The sequence below is a fragment of the Mandrillus leucophaeus genome, unplaced genomic scaffold, assembly GCF_000951045.1.
Source record: "Mandrillus leucophaeus isolate KB7577 unplaced genomic scaffold, Mleu.le_1.0 Scaffold301, whole genome shotgun sequence".
NCBI classification, from domain to species: Eukaryota; Metazoa; Chordata; class Mammalia; order Primates; family Cercopithecidae; genus Mandrillus; species Mandrillus leucophaeus.
The window spans coordinates 939,786-960,717 of NW_012103155.1; the positions used below are offsets into that span (position 1 = coordinate 939,786).

Below are 20,932 nucleotides of genomic sequence, written 5' to 3' on the forward strand. Positions count from 1 at the left end.
AAATTATGTTAAAATTGAAAGGAAGCAAACTAAAGTCCTTTCCTTTGTCCCTGTTGTTTTTTGAGGTTTTGCTTATTTGTGTGTTTGTTTAACTTTACCGAAAATGCTCCCCAATGGCAATGAAAGGTTCAAGGGAACTTTCTTCAGTAATACCATGTTTACCTCAGTGAGGACTGGCTTTTAGGACTTCCCTATTTGATCTTCCTCTTGTTCCTTCTTTATTCTAAGTTTTGACATATTAGAGTTTCTAACATCTCTGTGCCTGGAAATATTCTAGGCTTACACTTTTAAGAAGAGAAATGGAGAAAAGTGCTAGTGTCTGTGGATTGTTGCTAAATCTGCACATGTCCATGTGTAACCAAGAGTATTAAACTCAGAGCCAAAGAACAGGAAGAGAAGAAAAATCCCTCCTTTGTTTGTTTGTAGACTTTGGCATTGATTTCATATGGCTTGGAGGAGCTTGAATGACACCGTGGGTCTGTCTCTGCTCTCCCAGAGTCACTAGGCAGGTTACCTGGGGTAATTACTTAGGTTCTCTTGGCCTCAGTTCCCTAATATATGAAACAGAAAACATTGAACAAGATGATCGTTCAGGTTCCTCCTTGAAGATTTGGGGCAGGATAGAGACTTAGTTACTGTGGAAACTGTTGCCCAACCTTGTGCAAGTTGTGGGTTACCCTGGGGTTGGAGAGGTCCTGGAATATAAGGCTTCATTTTTATCCTCCTGAAAATGAACAAATTGGATCTGAAGATAACTGAGTGCTCTACTTGATATAATGTTTTGTCAAGCAGATTTTGATAGAATTCCCTCCTGAATTCTACGAAATGTGTTTAATTAAGGAAAATTTTTGGAGACATGCTGGATGGGTTTCATCTTCCCAGGACCTATGCATGAAATGAGACATGTCCCCTTGAATAACTAGGTTATAAGAAGCATAGTTTGCTGTATTGTATTTTGACCAACTAGTCCTCATCATTATGGATGACAGACCTCAGTTCACCATTAATAGGAAGAGCTGAAAGCCTTGTTTTCGGATTGCTAAGATGGGATCGTTCTCCTTACACTGTGTTCCTATTTTTCCAGCTGTACTATAAGGACAAAAGTGCTTAATCCTATACACCTGTTTGCTTCATTTAAAACAAAAACCTATATAAGGAAGAGGAAAAGCCCAAATGACATTCAAGGCAAACATCACAGGTGGAAACGTGGAGAAAAAACATCTGATCACATAATACCGAATAGCCAGGAATTTCTGGAAGCAATTTATGGTTATCCCAGGGATCAGAACATAAGAGTGTGAAAAGAAATAAAACGCTTTATAAGAGACAAAATCCTATGAGACTCCATACAAAAAAAGAGGTTACCATTAGACAAGTATTTCTAAAAGAAATGAAGAGAATCTTAAGTATACATTCAAGCTACTTAAAATAATGAAACAAATGCTAAGGGATAGGGGAATCAAGATGAAGAGTAGCAAAAATTTAAAAATAGTACCCATATTCCAAGCTGTTTTGTGAGTTTGGAACTAACTTAAAAACAGTTATTGATATGTGTACTTTTCTGTTACATATATTATGCTTCATAAAAAGTTTTTTTAAAGGAAATTCCTGAGTAATCTAAAAGAAGCTTTTAAGGTTTTTCTTTCCCAACAGAAGAAGATAATTAAGATGGAAATGTGTTCGGCTGGCTGTACACTTGTTGCTGTTGATAATTAATGTGGAGAGTTCTTCACAGGATGGGGGATTTTGGGAATTAAAGCCTGTCAAAAGGTGGAACCTAATGTTCAAAGTCCTAAGACCAAGAGGAACCATAGGAAGGGCCTTCAGTTAAGAATGTTACAAGTAACAGAAAACCCAACCAACGGTGGCTGAAACAAACAGGGACTTATTTCCCTCACGAAACAAGAAGTCCAGAAGTGGGTGTTTGCTGGTGTTCATTCAGCTACTGAGAAATGTCACAGAGGACTGTATTAGTCAGTTCCTGCAGTGCTATCAAGAAATACCTGAGACTGGGTAATTTATAAAGAAAGGGGTTGAATTGGCTCACAGTTCCATAGGCTGTACAGGAAGCATGATGCTGGCATCTGCTTGGCTTCTGGGGAGGCCTCAGGAAGCTTCCGGTCATAGTGGAAGGTGAAGGGGAAGCAGGCACATGTTACATGGCCAGAGCAGTAGGAATAGAGAAGGGGAAGGTGCTGCACACTTTTAAACAACCAGATCTTGTGAGAACTCACTCACTATCATGAGAACAGCACCAGAGAGACCATGCTAAACCATTCATGAGAACTCCACCCCTCATGACCCAGTCACCTCCCACCAAGCCCCACCTCCAATACTGGGAATTACAATTTGACATGAGATTTGGGCAGGGACACAGAACCAAACCATATCAAGGACCTATACTTTTCCCATCTTTCCCTTTCTCCATCTTTGGCAGTTGGCTTTTGTCTTCATGCCTCATATTCACAAAATGGCTGCCAGACTCCTAACCATTTCTTCTGTGATCAAGGCTGGAAAAGAGAAGGGGGCAATACTAGTCATATCCTTCATTTTAACGGAAACACAAAAGCCTTCTCAGAACTTTGGCACATGGCTACCCCAGCTGCTTCCATGGCTGGAGAAGTCAGGGGATAAGGAAAGTTTACAATGACTGTTGGGTTAACTGACAAAGAGCAACTGCCAGAGTTCATCATAAAGGGAATCATCTTGTGGCTTGATGCTATTGGGAAGAGGTAAGAATTTAGAGCCTTTGGAGGTATGGCTCAGGACTGCAAACATTTCCACTAATAGAATCATGAAAGCAGTTAGTGAATTGAGTTAAAACAGTAATTCAAAAGGCAGGTAGCCTGATTTTTCATTCTGAATTGGCCATGGGCCTTAATGAATGCTACTAAATTATTAGTCTTTTGCTCTATAAAATAAGAATAATGTCTATTCTCTGCCTCACTTGGACCCTTTTATTCAGTCATTCATTTACTCAACAAATACATACTAAGCACCTCTTATGTAGCAGAGATTGTGCTAATGCTGAGGATACACAAATAAATAATGCAGAACCCTTCCCCCAGGGGAGGGAGGCCAGGGGACGTGTTGACTGGGCACTGCTTCACGTTGGACTATACTGGGTGTTTTATATGCATATATATATATATATATATGGCTTATAGAAGATATGTAAACAAGTGATATAACAGGTAAAGTGGTACAATGGAAATATTCATAAAAGTGCCCTGGGACAGAGCAGGGGAAATGACTAAATCTTCCTTGGGAACTGGGCAGGGCTTCACCAAGGAGATGAAATCTGAGATGGGGCTTCAAATTGAGTCTGAGTTTATTGTACAGAAGTAGTTGTGGGGAGTAGCTGTTGGTGGAGGAACAGTTGTTTCAAAAGCAATGACACTTAAAAGGGAATTGTTTGTTCCTGAAAAGTCAAGCAGTCTACTTTGCCAAGCATTTGGGTGGTGGGAGGTGGCCAGAGCCAGGCCATGAAGGACTCAGAAGCCAGAAGTTTGGCCTTGAGGAGCCATTGGCATACAGAACAAGACATGATGAGATTTGTGCTTTCATCATTTTCTAAGACCAGTGGAAGGAATCAGACAGTTCATGATGCTTCAACTTCTTGAGTACATGACTGATACTTGAAGGATTTATTAAGATGCTTATCTATTTTTAATTGCATCTACTTGTTTGGTATTTGACCCAATTCATTCATTCTTGTTATGAATGTATTAAGAGACCCTGCACCCTCTTGACCTCTCCTTATAATTATTACCATTATCGTTCTTGGAAGCACTGTTTTTATTATACACTGAAAAGGAGCTACTGATATACTGAAATTCACTGCACAGCTGAAATGCCCACTGCTTGGACTCAAGGACAGCCATCTAAGAGTAGTTCTTGTTCTCAGAAGTTCAACTTCCTTTTTTTAATTCTCTTCCCCTTGAGAGGTTTTTAGTCACACATTTCTACTTTAATAAGAGCAACTCTTCTCCCTAAGGCCCCAAGTGCTACGTTTTAACAAACACAGATAAATCAATTCATGTGCTTTATCAGTGTTGGGATTGCTGGCAGGTGCCTCACAGCGAACATTATTGCAGTTTCACCATCATTTCCCCTCCTCCCCTTTCCAGACATACATTCATATTTGTTTCTTCTTCCCTTAGATTACCCTATCTGGAAAATCATTCAAATGAAAATTGATCCCATTGATTTATCCACATACAGGTGGAAGCCTGTATTGGGAAGCAGTTTTAACCAAATTGTGTGAAATAAAGTTCTTTCTTCTGATGTTATCTCTGACTCGTGTTGTGAGCATTTTCATCTGCTTAGATTGTGAGAAGTTCTTACCACCATTCAATTATCACCACATGGTGTCCAGTTCTAAATGCAGCACTGTGCTTTAAGGAGATTTGCAATGATTTACTGAGGTAAAAGACAAGATATTAACTTAATGTATCATTTGTCTTCGTCTTCAAAGTGAGGTGAAAGGCCTATCAGTGGCCCATTCAAGTGTCCTTTTAGAAGTGTCTCCTTCCCTCTTCCTGGTGTTCTCTGTCACCTATTTTATGACATTATCATAGAAGGAATGTTTATATAATCTGGTACAGTTCCACAAGAAGAAACATGAATTAGGATTAAAGGTAATCCTAGGGATAAGAATGAGAAAATAAAAACTCTTTAAGATGATTAGAGAATGTATTAAAGTCCATTTGTTTCGTTCATGGCTATGAATTATGGGTGGACAACTTGTGGCACTCACTGTTTTCCCAAATGTGAGACCTTTGGGGAAATTCTGGTTCATTCTTGCATTAGGGAATTTTCTGTGGCACAGTGTGCGGTAGTCATCACTGAGTCTACTTAGCACAAATTCCTCATTAAGGATTTTGCTCAAACTGGAATGAAGAGCAAAGCTTTCTTCTTAAAGAGAAGGAAAGTATATTTCCTTTCAAGGGATAGCACCATTTGTTTTCACATCAGAATCTGAGACTTACAATTTTTTTTTTTTTTTTTTTTTGAGACAGCGTCTCACTCTGTCACCCAGGCTGGAGTGCAGTGGTGTGATCTCAGCTCGCTGCAACCTCCGCCTCCCAGGTTCAAGCGATTCTCATGCCTCAGCCTCTGAAGTAGCTGGGATTACAGGCACCCGCCATGATGCCCAGCTAATCTTTGTATTTTTAGTAGAAACAAGGTTTCACCATGTTGGCCAGGCTGGTCTTGAACTTTGCAGCTCAAGTGATCTACTCGCCTCAGCCTCCCAAAATGCTGGGATTACAAGTGTGAGTGACCAAGCCCAGCCTACAATCCTTTATTTACTGTCTTGTGGCAAGAGCCTATGTTTCTGGAATTTTAACATGCAAGTCAGGCAACTCATTCAACAAGTATTTATTGAGTATCTGCTGTATACTGGGCACAGTGCTGTCAACTGACTAGAGGGTTAGTTGGCTGGTCTTCAGTGATGAAAGACAGAAAATACTGAAGATTTGACGGGTGTCGGAATCCACTTGCCACCACAGCTTTCAAGAATGGCCTTCTTAGAGACAGGAAATGAGCATGAAAACCAGTTCCGGAGACTCATTTGCAGTTACTAGCCACGTTCTTCAGAGGGAAGGCTCTGCTAAAATTCTGAATGTTGACTAACAGAAAATGTATTCTTGTTGCCTTATTTCTCATGATGCTTTGTTCTTTTGACCCAGAAACAGAAAAGATAGTCCTAGAGGCAGGGAATGGATTACCATCCTGGAAATTCAATGACCAACTTTTTCCCTGTGACGTGTGTGGGAAAGTGTTTGGCCGACAGCAGACCTTGTCCCGACACCTGTCGCTGCACACAGGTGAGTGAGTGGGGCCTGGGCTGTCAGCCCTCCATGCTCCATCACCAACTTCTTTACTCTCCAGAAGCTGAGTTTCTCTAAGAGAGGCGTTACAGGAAGCGCTGGGAATGTGTTTATCCTGACATTTTCAAGCCGTTTTGCCTGGCATGTTTAAAGAAGACCTTGGAAAGGCTTTTTTATTTGTATTGAAAGGGTTCATTGAGTTCCAAGTAGGACTGATGAGAAAATATACACAATTTAGGTTTATTCTGGTAAAATTCCTAAATTCTGTGAAAAAAAAATGTATTGAGCTCATCCTGAGAGTGCAGGACAGGGGGACACACTCCATCTTACTGGTTTTATCTTATTGTGATGGGTCAGAGCAGCTGGGGAAAAGGCACCTTGGTGGAGAAACAGCTTCTGCCTTTATTTACATGTAATTGTGGAGAAATATGGTTGGTTCTGAGAGATGGGAAAGGGAAGGCAACCAAGTTAACAAGGAGGAATAAATAGTAACTTAGTCCACACAGCAAAAATAATTGAAGACAAAAAGACATAAGGTAAAATCAGTAGTAAACATAAAGCAAGATGGAAATAATAAAATCGGCCGGGCGCGGTGGCTCAAGCCTGTAATCCCAGCACTTTGGGAGGCCGAGACGGGCGGATCACGAGGTCAGGAGATCGAGACCATCCTGGCTAACACAGTGAAACCCCGTCTCTACTAAAAATACAAAAACTTAGCCGGGCGAGGTGGCAGGCGCCTGTAGTCCCAGCTACTCGGGAGGCTGAGGCAGGAGAATGGCGTGAACCCGGGAGGCGGAGCTTGCAGTGAGCTGAGATCCGGCCACTGCACTCCAGCCTGGGTGACAGAGCGAGACTCCGTCTCAAAAAAAAAAAAAAAAAAAGGAAATAATAAAATCAAACATTTCCATTTTTACATTGAAATCAGGTTTTTAAGTAATCCAGATGTATCTTCTTTACAGGGAACACAAAAACAAAATGATAAAGAAAAGTTCAAAATAAAGGTTTCATACATCACACAAAATTTAAAAAGCAAGACAGGAAGTATTAATAGGACAAGATTAATTTTGTCTTTTTTTTCCTCCCCAGACAGGGTCTTGCTCTGACACCCAGGCTGGAGGGCAGTGGCTCCATCCCAGCTCACTGCAACCTCTGCCTCCCGGGTTCAAGCGATCCTTCCTTCTCAGCTTTCTGAGTAGCTGGGACTACAGGTGTACGCTGCCACTATGCCTGGCTAATTTTTTAAAAAAAGGTTTTTGTTGTCAGGCACGGTGGCTCACACCTATAATCCCAACACTTTAGGAGGCCAAGGCGGGTGGATCACCTGAGGTCAGGAGTTTGAGACCAGCCTGGCCAAAGTGGTGAAACCCCATCTCTACTAAAAATACAAAAATTAGCTGGGTGTGGTGGCGTGCGCTTGTAATCCCAGCTACTCAGGAGGCTGAGGCAGGAGAATCGCTTGAACCCGGGAGGCGGAAGCCGCAGTGAGCCAAGATCGCACCACTGCACTCCAACCTGAGTGACAAGAGTGAAACTCAGTCTCAAAAAAAACCAAAAAGCTTTTTGTAGAAACGGGGTTTCACCATGCTGCCCAGACTGGTGTCTTTTCTCTTTATATTTTTAATATTTTTAATCTTAAATTCCACTAAAGACAAAATTTAGTTATATACTTAGCCACAAAGAATACTTTAACATGTTCAAAAAAGTGGAGTTTTATAAGGTCACAGTCTCTGAGCATACTTAGATGAAATTTTAAATAAGTAAGGGTCAATAAAACGTCCTGCCTAATTGGACCAAAGAAAAAGGGAGAAAATAAAAATTCAAATAACAGACATCTAAAAGGAATGAAACAGAGAACACTTCATACGTAAACCTGGAGCAAACAGCAAGAGCTCTAGTCAGAGGAAATTTATAGACGTAAACATTTTAATTAGAGAAAGACAAAAATAGAGGAACTTAACAGTCATCTTAAGGAATTGATGAAACAACAAAGTCTAGAAAGAAGCTGGCCATAAAATAGATAAATCCTTTTAAGCCTGATTAAGAAAATGAAGCAAAAATACTCAAAATTAGGAATGAAAAAGGAAGCCTAATCATCAGTGTGGAAGATGTTAAAGAATTACTGGAGAATAATGAAGCTCTAAGAAAAAAAGCTGAACACTTAGATAACATAGATCATTTAAACAGAATGACTAAAATTGACCCAAAGTGGGGGGAGGGGGAGACTTGAATCAATCAGTTCCCAAAGGGAAATTTGGAAAAATTATGAAGGACATATCATTAATAAAGGCATCAGGTCCAGAAGTTTTCCCTGGTGAGTTCCTTCTAACCTTTTGAGAAGAGGAAATTCCGACATTGTTAAACCTTTCCAAATGATAGAAAAAGATTTAAAAAGCTCCACAGTTTCACTTTATGGAGGATGCATAACCTTAATAACAAAACTTACCAACCTCACTTATGCATACAAACGCAAAACTTCTAAAGAAAGGACACATTTTATCTGGATGGTAGGGCTCCTCCCCTGACCCTGCGGAGCCCAGATGCCAGCCCTTCAAGATGTTGGGGACCACCTATAATAATAATGGTCTCATATTTTGTAGAGAATAACTTTTTTTCCATGTTCTTCTCCGTGAACTAAAGAAGACAGGTATTTTCTTTAAGCCGGGCTCAGTAATACCAAGTAAGCATCAAGGATAGAACACTGGAGTTGTTCTTTCCTTCATCTTCTGCTATTACCTTTATCTGTATGATGAAAGCAAAGCCTGCTCCTTTTACTTTAATTTGCTTGATTAATCAAACGAATTCAGAATGCCACTCTGGAAATGATACTGAAACATTTGTCAGTTTTATGAGAGGGTTTCCATTAAGAAATTAATTGAAATTCTTTATTTTATTTATGTAAAATGAAATTTCCAATTAAATTATTTCACACAGCATTTTTTCCCCTTAATTTCATTAGTTTTTTTTTTTTTAATTTCTTGGCTGACCCAAGCCAGGAGCTTAGGGAAAATGATGAGGCCTCTTTTACACTGCAGTCCTGCAAATGCTGTGTTTCATTCCCCCTCCCCTGCTCAGCACCCGCCCACTACTGAAACATGGGGTGCACACACACACACACACACACTTGTTCACGCACAAAATATTATTTTGGCCTGTATGGGGCTTACCTTATCAGGAAAAGGGGCTGTGGGTGTCCAGGAAAAAAAAAAAAAAAAAAGGGCAGGTTATCTATTCTAGTTGCCCTGGGACTTTTTTTTCTTTTTTTGTTTTGTTTTGTTTTGTTTTGTTTGAGACAAGATTTACCTCTGTCACCCAGGCAGGAGTGCAGTGATGTGATCATGGTTCACTGTAACCTTGACCTCCTGGGCTCAAGCAATCCTCCCACCTCCTCCTCCGAAGTAGCTGGGACTACAGGCATGTGCCACCATGCCTGGCTAATTTTTTAAAGAAATTTTGTAGAGACGGAGTCTCGCTGTGATGCCCAGGCTGGTCTCGAGCTCCTGTCGTTAAGGGATCTTTCTGCCTCCGCCTCCCAAAGTGCTAGAATTACAGGTGTGAGCCACAGTGCCCAGCCGGAGATATTTAAAAGTACTAATACAGGAGTGACCTGCTGGGCAAAAACTTTTAGATACTTACAATTCCAAGGCATTACCATTGTTGCCATCTGAGATGTGACTTGAACCATTCTTTCCTTTATACCTTTAAGTGATTCTTACAAGGTGTTGGGACTTCCTTTTTGAAAACAATTTGGGCTTTTTCCTGTTCCTTCTCCCCCAGAGGAAAGAAAATACAAATGCCACTTGTGCCCCTATGCTGCTAAGTGCCGTGCAAATCTGAACCAGCACTTGACTGTCCATTCCGTGAAGCTGGTGAGTACAGACACCGAGGACATTGTCAGCGCCGTCACCTCTGAAGGCAGTGACGGGAAGAAACATCCTTATTATTACAGGTGAGTTGCAGATGAACATGCTAGTCTGCCTTTCTCAGACTCTTGGCTTCAACGTTTCCTACGTGTCTGCTGTGGGCATACATCACGAGGCTCCTTTTCTCAGTCATAGCCTGGCCTTCATTTGAGTAATTTCGTTGCTTAGATTGAGCCCTGCAGTTGCACAGACTCCTCTCTTGGCTTGGGTGCCCCTGGTAGTATTAATTGAAAGAGAAATGGTCTTAGAGGTGGCTCTCTGGGGTGGAGCTCCAGACAGTGACTGGGCTCTGGGGACGATGAATTTTTAGGTCTGTTCCGCTCAGAAGCTCCAACCTTTGTAACTGAGTGTGTTGCTGCTCCCTAAGAATTGTTTAAAAAAAAAAAAAGAAAAAAAAAAAGCTGAGGACATGTAAATCTGAGAACCCCAGAGAAATAGCCCAGAGGCATTACATATTTCCCCTTGGCTGTATCACCCTTTAGTACCTGGATTTTATGTTTCGTTTCTGTATTCAATCATGAATCAATATTGGTTTGATTGTCATAAAACCCCCAAGTTTCTGGCTGTCTATCAGATCTTGCCCTAGAGATATGCCATACTGATTGGTGGAAACTTCCTTTTGCAGGAATGTCTCTAGGGATGGGTGGCTTCTATCAGGAGTTGTCCCAGATAGAGTAGCCTCTTGCTTGGAGTGCCATACAACAAACTGTATGTGCTTTCATTGCTACTAGGGAAGGTTTCCAGAGCCAGAGAGAGGCTCCTGGGCTGTGAGGTGCTCTCCGAGTTTATCAGTGTACCAGCACCACTAAATACCTTGGCAACGCTACCCCGCATCTCTTTGCCCAAAGGAAATCAGTTAGGTGATGTGCAGCATCTGGAATCCATGGTTTTAAATTAACTTTATGATTATTTAGCATCGTTATAACACATATGTGATTGTTACATGATGCTGGGCCTTAGTCTCTTTGGCACAGTGATTACTTTAGAGGCATCCCAGAAAGCAGAAGAATTTTCTAATGCAAAACCTTTTGGTGGAAAGACAAATGTGTTTCAAATTCCAGTTTTCTTGAGTGTACTGTGTATAAATGGACAGCCCACATTTAGAAGTATGTGTCACCCTTTTCTCTCCCCCTCTTTTCTTTTACCCTTTCATGTAGTTGTCACGTGTGTGGATTTGAGACAGAGCTCAATGTCCAGTTTGTCAGCCACATGTCACTCCACGTGGACAAGGAGCAGTGGATGTTTTCAATCTGCTGCACTGCTTGCGACTTCGTCACCATGGAGGAAGCAGAGATAAAGACTCACATTGGCACCAAGCACACAGGTGACCATTCCTGTCTGTCCTTCTCACACTCCTCCTCCATCCCCTGCACCCCAGAGCACCTGCCACCTGGCCGAAGCATCCCCACCACCCTGAGACATTGCCCTTTCCTTCCATGGAAGGAAGGACTTTCCCAAGGCATGAGAGCCACATTGCCCTGTAGTCATAATACTGTTTCCTGGCACGCCTTGTGCCTCACTGCTCTGAAAGACTCCCAAGTTCAGATGTGGTTGAGAGGTGCTGAGCTCTTTGCTTGTTGCTCATCCTGATCCTCTTCTTCATCACCATATGTGATAGTCTTTCAATGCCCCAGTCTTACGCCTTTGCACACTGGCTCTCATTTAAGCCCCTAGCAACCCTCTAAGCGAATACTACTGTTATCACACTGTACAGTACAGGTGAAGAAACAGGCTTAACGGAGGTGGGGTATTCCATCCAAGGTCAGCAACTAGGGGTTGCTGCAGTCACTAGTTTCAGTGACTACTGAAACTCAGCCCAGAACAGTTTTCATTCCAGAGCTTGCTCTCTGTATCATTGCTGTTCTGACAGCCCCGAGAAACACTTGGCAGAGCTTTGAACCTTTCTGTTTTCCCGTGCCAGGGCACTGCACACCTACTTCCGTAGGCTCCGTTCCTCTCCAGTGAAACTGCAGCCCTGACGCTCTCCTTAATGACGCATGGCATGTGTGTTCACGGCCAAAGAAAACCAGATTCTCCTGAAACAAACCCATCACTGTCTAGGCCATGGCCAAGGCTTCACCAGTGCTCGCCTGTTATTTAAGCTTCTTGCCATTCTGCTTAACTTCTTCCATTTATTGATGTTAACATTCTGACTTCACCATGCAATTATACGCTCACAAGTGATGGTTACAAATGATACCAGCAAGGAGTCATTAAGTGAGAATGAGGAGGAGCTCCCTCTGCATTTGCGGGGCTTACAAATTAAGAGCTGATGTTGCTGATTGCCAGTCCTGGGTGTTGGATCAGCCCCTCACTTCATCAGCGCTTGAAGGATTCGGGAAGGGGAATTTCCCTGACAGTTGTGCTGACGATGTACACGGCAGAGAAGGATCTCTCTATGCTTCTCTGGCCACTTTGGCTCAGTGGTGCCAACAGTAATAAAAGCTTGTTTTTGTCAGTAAATTGAGCAGCTATGACTTGGAGGTCTGCAGAGAGCTGTTATGCTGAGTGAGAAGGTGCCATTTTTACAGTCAGTTGTCTGACTGTAACCACATTAGCCTGTGGGCAGCAGGTGAGCTGGGAAACCCATGTTGAAGACAAATTAAATTCAGCATTTCTGGAGTGGCTGATGGAGGAAAAGGCCAAACTCTTTTCCATTACCACTGGCTTTTCAGATAGTCTTTTTTTTTTCTCCTTTCTGTTAACCTTCATTCTAACCCTCTTTACCCCAAAGTATACCTGAACCCAGCTGAAAACCTTCCTCCCTCCCATCCTACTCCAAAGCCCCCTCCACGCCCATACCACCATATGGAAACCATAGAAACCAAATGACTAGGAAGAAGCTGGACTTGTCATCGCTTAATTGTCATGAGTGGAAACTTCACAACTAACCAGTGCAAACACATACCTCGTAATTACCACAGGGAATGAAGTAAAGATCGTGTTCTCTCTGATGTAGCAGGGCTCAGGGCTCATTGTCTAGCAGGAAAGAATATCTTGTTTGTTAGTACAGTCACCCAAGAGTGAAATGCATTAAAGAAGTTTCTTTTTTAATTCAGTAGGAGCCTTTAATGCTGCTGCTGCTCTAAGAATAAGGTTAAAACCTAGTTTATAAACCAGGGCCCTGCAAGCTTTTTTCAAAGGGGCAAATAGTAAATATTTTAGGCTTTCAGGTCATACAGTTTCTGTCACTAGTACTCAACTCGGCTGTTGAAACTTGAAAGTAGTCCTAGAGAATATGCAAATGAGTGGCCGTGGTCATGTTCCAATAAAACTTTATTTCTAAAAACAGGAGGCTCATTTGAGCTCAAGGACTGTAGTTTGCTGACCCCTGTTATAAGCTAATGGTCTCACAGCAAGGGTTTCCTATTTTTAGTATAGTTTTGAGGTGTTTGAGTTTCACCCAAAATAGATCAATCTAAATTTGTAAATTAGTAAGTTGGATTATTGCAAAGTTATGATATGAAGCAATATATATGCTATATGACATAAAAAGCAATTTTTTGTTATATGACATATATAGCAGTATGTATTCCCGAGAACAGGGAGCTTGTCTAACTCACTGCTGTATCTCAGCACCTGGAACAGGCCCTACAGTACAAGTGGGGAATCAGTGTTCCTTCAGTGAATGAATATATTTGTGTGCAAGCTCATCTATGCACCTTTGTGCGTGCTAAGTAAGAAAACTACTCAGACGCGGCCGTTGCTTGAACCTTAGAGTCCTAGTGACTTATTTCTGTAATCTATGTGGCAGTTACTTGGCATGGAGGAAAGCACACACTGAATTCTAGATCCAGGTCCTAGACCCTATAGTACCATCAGTAGTACTGTGAATGTAGGACCTCAGTTAACTTATCTGGGCCTCCATCTGTTCCCTGTATTTTCAGATGTGCAGGAGATGCCCTTAGGCCTAAGATTCTCTAATTCTATGAGCCTTGTTCTCTAATTTGATTTTCCTGTCTTAGGAAAAGTCACCTATTATTTCAGTACCTTAGGAAATCTGCCACGCTATCTTGTTACCTAAGTGAAGTTGTGATCTCCAGGATGAGCTCTAATCAACAGCACACATTTTGTTTAGTTTCCTACAGAACCCATGCTTTCTCACATTTTCTTATGGGTTTCTGCTACTCCAGGCATGCCTGTGAGTGGGATGTTAAGGGGGTACCTGAGGAACTGTCCTCTCATTAGGCGTTTCCGTATAGTGACCCCTCCTCACCTTTCTCCCACCTTCTGGTATCTTGTCCCTGCAGAGAATATCAACAAGGGGAAAATATCCCGTCTGGTGCTTGTGACTTCTTCAATGCAAATTTTGCTGCAATTTCTAAATGTTGCAATAAATGGCATTGAGGAATCTGAATGGCTATTTGGAAAATACAGCCATCAATACCTCACCTCACATTGGCACCAAAATAAATTCCAGATAACTTACAGAATCCCTATTAACAAGTCAGCCCTAGAAAAGCCTGAAGAAAATAGAATATTTATCAAGCTTACAGAGCGAGAAGGATTTGTAAAAGCTTAAGTGATAAAATAAAGCACAAATGAAAACAATCAAGAGATTTGACACATAAAAATTTCTTCAGTTTGCAAAAAATAACAGAAAAAGAGAAGCAAAACCAAAACCTGGGTCTGAAAAAATGTGTTTACAAAAATGACAAAAGGTTAATATATTTACCACATGGAATATTCCTATAAACTGTTAAGAAAATCTTTAGGCCTCTAATTGAAGAATTAGCAGAGGATATGAGGACATGAGCAGTCAATTCACAATGAAGGGAATAAAAGCTAACCACTTACATAAGGAAACACATACAACCTCACTGGCAGTCCAACTAAAACTCGAGGCTTATATTCCACCTGTTAAGTTAGGAGAACATTTGGTATTAATACTCACTGTTGCTGGGATGATGCTGGTACTCACATTGCTGTTGCCCTGCAGAGTGGTAAAACTCCTTGGAAGCTAATTAAGCTGTATATACCAAGAGGCTTAAAATGTAATGCCCTGTGACCCAGTAATCCCATCTCTGGGAATTTATTCATGGGAAAATATTCAATCAGTGAAATATTAATTTTAACTTTAAGTTTAATTTTAAGAAACTATTTAAGTAGACTAATCCCCTCCACGGATATAATACAATCATTTAAAACAATGCAAATATTTTCATGAATTTTTTGAGAGCCAACTATGTACAAATATCTAAAATAGCATGAGAAAATACAAAGTATTAGTTATCATTATTATTACATTTTATTATGTATGTTTTATAATAGAATAATAATATTTTCTATAATGCTTACCATGATCCCAGACATTGTTCTTAGTGATTTACATATAAAAACCTATTTAATTATCACGACAACCATATGAGGCAAGTGCTGATATCATCCCCATTTTATAGATGAGATAATTGAGGCACAAAGTTAAGTATCTTGTTCAAAATAATACAGCTACTAAGTGGTAGAGGTGAGATTCACACTCATGTATTCTGATCTATTTTTTGATCTATTTTTTATTTTTATTATTTATTTATTTATTTTGAGATAGGGTCTCACTCTGTTGCTGAGGCTGGAGTAAAGTGGCGTGACCTTGGCTCACTTCAACCTCCACCTCTCACGTTCAAGCAATTTTCGTGTCTCAGCATCCTGAGTAGCTGGGATCACAAGCAGGGGCCACCACACCCAGCTTGTTTTTTGGTATTTTTAATAGAGATGGGGTTTTGCCATTTGGCCAGGTTGGTCTCAAACTCCTGGCCTCAGGCAATTCACCCGCCTCAGCCTCCCAAAGTGCTAGGATTACAGGCATGAGCCACTGCACCCAGCCTGGATCTAGAGTCTTTATTCTTAACCTTAATGGAAACAACTTAAAAGTAGAAGTGCTTACTTTTTTAAGAATGAAAAGAAGTACTCTAAAATGTAACAGTGCCTGTATTGAGGCAGCAAGATGATTGGTAATTTTTTTTATGGTTTCAATTTCCTAATTTGTGATGTTTTAAATTGTGTAGTATTTAGGGGTTTCGTTTTGTGTTTTAAGTTCTCTTCAGCTAGTTGTCCTAGTGTGTGAAGTTGCATCACCTGTGCACAGGTGTCCTTCACCAAGATCTTTGTGATGCTGAAGAAGGTAAATGATCACTTGGGTCACAGTTAGCCTTGGACTTGGCTGGCAAGGGCACCATGACTCTTCCCACAGACATAGCAAAACAAGATGAGGACAGAAACAGGGGAGGCTGTTTGGGCTAGAGATTACACATTGAGCAGGCTGGGCTGCATCACAGAGCGGCTGGCACAGCACATTGTATCTTTATAAATTTATTAATTTAGGTATTTCTGCCTGTGCCTTAAGCCTAAGGGTACTTGAATCTATGTTTAGAGATGGTAGTTGAAATTAATATGTTTTAATTCTAAAAACGAATTTAAAAGAATCACTTGCAACAGGCCAATATTAGAAGATGGAGTTGCAATATCAGGGCTTCAGGGTCTCCACTGAAAATGTTCTATCTAGAAAATGTAACTAAGCTGGCTAAATATATAAGATAAGCAACTGTCAATAATGGTACTAGTTTTCACACAGCTTTCTTGTACCAAGAGAGGAGTCTGTAGTCTAAAGTCATACGCCATTGTTCCTCATGATCAGTGACTGAGGTCACACACTTGCAGTTCTAATAGAAGCAAGATTTTTAAAATTGTGAACCGAAGTAAGAGTTATCTGCCCTGGACCCTAAGTGCAGTTCTGACAGGAACAGGATTTGAAAACATTGTAAGTGGATACATATTTCTTCCTTTCTCTTTTTAAAAACTTTAAAAAATGTGGTCACTCTAGAAAATTTGGAAAATGGAATAAAAGTAAACACAACACCAATAATTTTACACTCTAGAAGTGTGTGTGTGTGTATATGTGTGTGTGTGTGTGTGTGTATATACACATGGTGTGTGTGTGTGTGTATGTATATATATATATATATTTTTTTTTTGAGACAGAGTTTTGCTCTGTCGCCCAGGCTGGAGTACAATGGTGCCATCTCCACTCACCATAACCTCTGCCTGCACGGGTTCAAGTGATTCTCCTGCCTCAGCCTCCCAAGTAGCTGGGATTACAGGCACATGCCACCACACTTGGCTAATTTTTTGAATTTTGAGTAGAGATGGGGTTTTACCATGTTGGCCAGGCTGGACTTATTTTTTAATCTCCTAATAAAGGAAGTTAGGTTCTAACATTTACAGTCACTAGATTGCTTAATTAACTGATTTAAAGGGAACTGAAGAATAGTCTCCCTATGTTTTCTCCCTTAACCTACAATTATGGGGTCACATTGAATCTATAAATCATTTTGTGGATAACTGACATCTTAATATTCTCAAGTCTCTTGAACCAGGAACAAAGTCTAGCTCTCCAGTTACTTGGGGTTTATAATGTACATCTTTAGGCCAGGTGCGGTGGCTCATGCTTGTAATCCCAGTACTCTGGGAGGCCAGAGTGGGCAGATCACTTGAGGTCAGGAGTTCAAGACCAGCCTGGCCAACATGGTGAAACCCTGTCTCTTCTGAAAATACAAAAACTAGCCAGGCATGATGGCGCATGCCTGAAATCCCAGCTACTTGGGAGGCTGAGGCAGGAGAATTGCTTGAACCCAGAAGGTGGAGGTTGCAGTGAGCTGAGATCACTTTACTGTACGTTCCTTGGGCAACAGAGTGAGACCCTGTCTCCAAAAAAAAGTACATCTTAATTTATCACAGTAGAACTTCAGTTAATTGATTAAACCACTTCATATGTTGTAGAAGAAGCTCATACTAGTAGACTTCCATTTCTCTCCTCCTAGCCTTTATGCTATTGTCATATGTTTACTTAAAAAATGTTTTATAAACCCTATAAAACACTTACTTTTGTTTAAACAATGTTACTTGTATCTTTTAAAGATATTTCAATAATTAAAAAATTATGAATTTATCCATGTGTTTATTATTTCCAGCCTCCTCATTCTTTTGTGTAGATCAGTTTTATATCTGATTTCATTTTCTTCTGCCTGGGCTTTGAACATTTCTTGTAATTCAGGTCTGCTGGTGATGAATTAATTCCTTCATTTGTTTTAATGTAAGCTTTTGTTTCTTGCCTTCATTTTTGAAATATATTTTTACTGGGTATAAGATTTTAAGTTGGCAGTATATCTTTCAGTACTTTAGAGATGCTGCTTTACAGTCTTCTTATTTGCATAGTTTCCAGTGAGAAATCCACTGTCGTCCTTGCTTTTGCTCCTTTGCACATATCTTTCTTCCTCTGACTACTTTTAGGATTTTGTTCTTTAGCACTGATTTTGAGCAATTTATGATGTTCCTTTGTATAGGTTTCTTCGTGTTTCTTTTGCTTGAGGTTCATTGAGCTTCTTCTTGAGGTTCATTGAGCTATGGGTTTATGATTTTCCTCAAATTTGGAAAATTTTTGGCCATTTCAAATCTCTGCCCTCCCCCCCCCCCCACCAGGGATTCCAATTAAACTTATTTTAAGCTTCCCAAAGGCATCCCTCAGGTCACTGTTGCTCTTTTCATTTGGGGGAGTTCCTTTCTCTGTTTCTTTTCAGATAGTTTCTGTAGCTATTATCTTCAGGTTTACTCATCTTTTCCTCTGCCATGTCTAATGGGATTACTGCTGGCAACAGACACTGCAGTTTTCATCAGTAGAAATTTTATTTAGATCTTTTTAATATCGTCCATGTCTCTGCTTAACTTCTTGAACATATGAAATACAGTCACCACTGTTTTAATGTCCTTGTCTGCAAAGTCTAACAACTGTGTCTGTTCTGGGTCACCTTTGATTGGTTGATAATTCTCAATTTGAATTGTGTTTATCTTTTTACACATCTGATCACCTTTGGATGCAGACATTGTGATTTTTACCATGTTGGGTGCTTAATATTTTATATTCCTATACATATTCTTGACCTTTGTTTTAAGATGCAGCTAGCTACCTGGAAACCTCATTCCTTTGGGGTCTTGCTTTCATGATTCTTTGGCAGGTCTAGATCACTAGGCAGTGATTTATCTAGGTTTAACCCACTACTAAGAGACCTTTCTTAGTTTTCCACCTAATGCCCTGTAAATTACGTGTTTTTCCAATCTGACTAGTAGAAACAGGCATTATTTCTAGCCCTCTCTGAGTGCCGGGCACTGTTCTCTAAGCCTTTCAGGTGGCTTTTCCCCCTCCAACTATGGGTAGTTTCTTCATCCCCATGCTCTGATCCATACTTTGCTGAATACTCAAGGAGGACCCTCTCTGTGTCTCTGGAGTTGTTTCTTGTGCTGCCCTTCCCCTCTGATACTCCGTCTTGCAAAGTCTGGTCAGACCGTCAGCTCTGTCTCCTCCACTCAGGGCGTCTGTCAGGTTCCACCTGGTTCCTCCTCTCTGCACTGAAGCCTGGAGAGTTTCAAGGCAGGACACTGATCAGTCATGTGGCTCACCTCTTTTGTTTCCTGTCTCTCAGGGACCACTTTTCTTCATTGCCTAACATCCAGTGATATGAAAACTAGCATTTGGTATATTTTGTCTGACTTTTTTTCAGTTGTTAGTAGTAATGGTAAACCCAGTCCCTGACACTCTCTCTTGAGTAGAAGCAGAAGTCTTCTGACACTAGATTTTAATGGCCTGCTGACTCGTTTGTGTCTGGCTTTGAGGGAGAGGGTCCAGTGTACTGATGAAGAGCATGGACCCTGGAGTCAGACCAACTCAAACCTCTTCTCCACCACTTCCCAGCCATATGATCTAGGCCAGATGAACCTTTCTGTGACTCCCTTCCCTCGTCATAAAATGGGGTGGGTAACCGTTGTGCCACATAGGATTTTTGAAAAAACAAAATGAGATAATTTAAAGTATAACACAGTTCCTGGAAAGCGGTAACATGTTCAGTACATCTTAGCTATTACTGTCATTTTATTTTAATTCATGTAAGACCTTAATAAACACTTCTCAAATGAATGAATGCCTGCTTTTGGCCCCCAGTACCACAAAGTGGGTAGGTGCCTTAGGGCCTGGGATCCCTCAGTGGTGGGGGAGCTGGGGACATGAGTCTGTGCTCCCAGAATGATGATGCATCCGTGAGACTCAACTCGTCACCCTCAGTTGCTATCATTCTGAGGATTTTCATCTCAGTAACAGACTGGGTTATTTGCTTATTTTTTAGGGGAAGACAGGAAGACCCCCAGCGAATCAAATAGCCCCTCTTCATCCTCCCTCTCAGCTCTGAGTGATTCGGCCAACAGCAAAGATGATTCAGATGGCTCCCAGAAAAACAAGGGTGGGAACAACCTGCTGGTCATCTCTGTCATGCCTGGGAGCCAGCCCTCACTGAACAGTGAGGAAAAACCAGAGAAAGGTAAGGAGGAGCTGGGTGTGAGCCTGCTCAACCCTCTGCACCCAGGATGACCTATTCTTGAGAATAAGCCCTGGACAGGAGCAATGTCAGAAACTGATAATAGGCCCAGGATGCAGTATACTGGGCCTCACCTAAAGTTTGCATTTCTTTTGGCTTAATTTGCATTCGAATATGGGGTGGAAGGATGGGGAGGGTGACATTGATTCTGATGTTTGTACATTTAACTCCTTTTTGCACGGAGATATGGGGAACAGTGCCTGGAAGGGTATAGTTGTCAGGCGTCTGAGGAGGTGCGAGGAAGGGGGAGCTTGGCTCCACTCCTGCCCTCCTCTCCCCGCTGCCCTGTGCACCTCTATACCCAGCTTCGGTCCTTGCAGGGTTCGAATGCGTTTTTTGCAACTTTGTCTGCAAGACGAAGAACATGTTTGAGCGTCATCTGCAGATACACCTCATCACCCGGATGTTTGAGTGTGATGTGTGCCATAAGTTCATGAAGACCCCCGAACAGCTGCTGGAGCATAAGAAATGCCACACTGTCCCCACCGGTGGGCTCAAGTAAGGAAAGCAAGTACAGAACCTTTTACTGCGTTGTTATTAAATACCCTTTCCCCTTCCCTACCCTGTCCCTTCCCATGAAGGTTTTGGGAGTCATGGAGAAGGGAAGCTTGGTATGAGGGGAGTTAGTCAGGAACCCCTGCTGCCTTTAGCTGGATTGAATTAGCCCTGTGCCCCTAGGGTGTCAACAGATGTCAGTAGAAGAATCCATTTTGTAAATATCCCGGGATTCAGAGCAAGAAAAAAGACACGTTGGAACAACCCA

General features: G+C 41.3%; 1 protein-coding gene across 3 annotated transcripts in view; it reads left to right on the forward strand.

The window, feature by feature from the left end:
* The window catches only part of LOC105544576 (zinc finger protein 827), a 174,983-nt gene that overhangs the window by 149,009 nt on the left and 5,042 nt on the right, over positions 1 to 20,932 (forward strand). For 2 of the 3 annotated variants that reach the window (XM_011987130.1, XM_011987132.1), the window contains 5 exons: positions 5,694 to 5,831; positions 9,609 to 9,780; positions 10,912 to 11,078; positions 19,921 to 20,112; positions 20,490 to 20,667. In XM_011987130.1, the coding sequence (XP_011842520.1) occupies positions 5,694 to 5,831; positions 9,609 to 9,780; positions 10,912 to 11,078; positions 19,921 to 20,112; positions 20,490 to 20,667 (847 nt within the window). Of the gene's footprint in view, positions 1 to 5,693; positions 5,832 to 9,608; positions 9,781 to 10,911; positions 11,079 to 19,920; positions 20,113 to 20,489; positions 20,677 to 20,932 lie in introns of all 3 variants that reach the window. The other variant, XM_011987131.1, reaches the window with a different exon arrangement.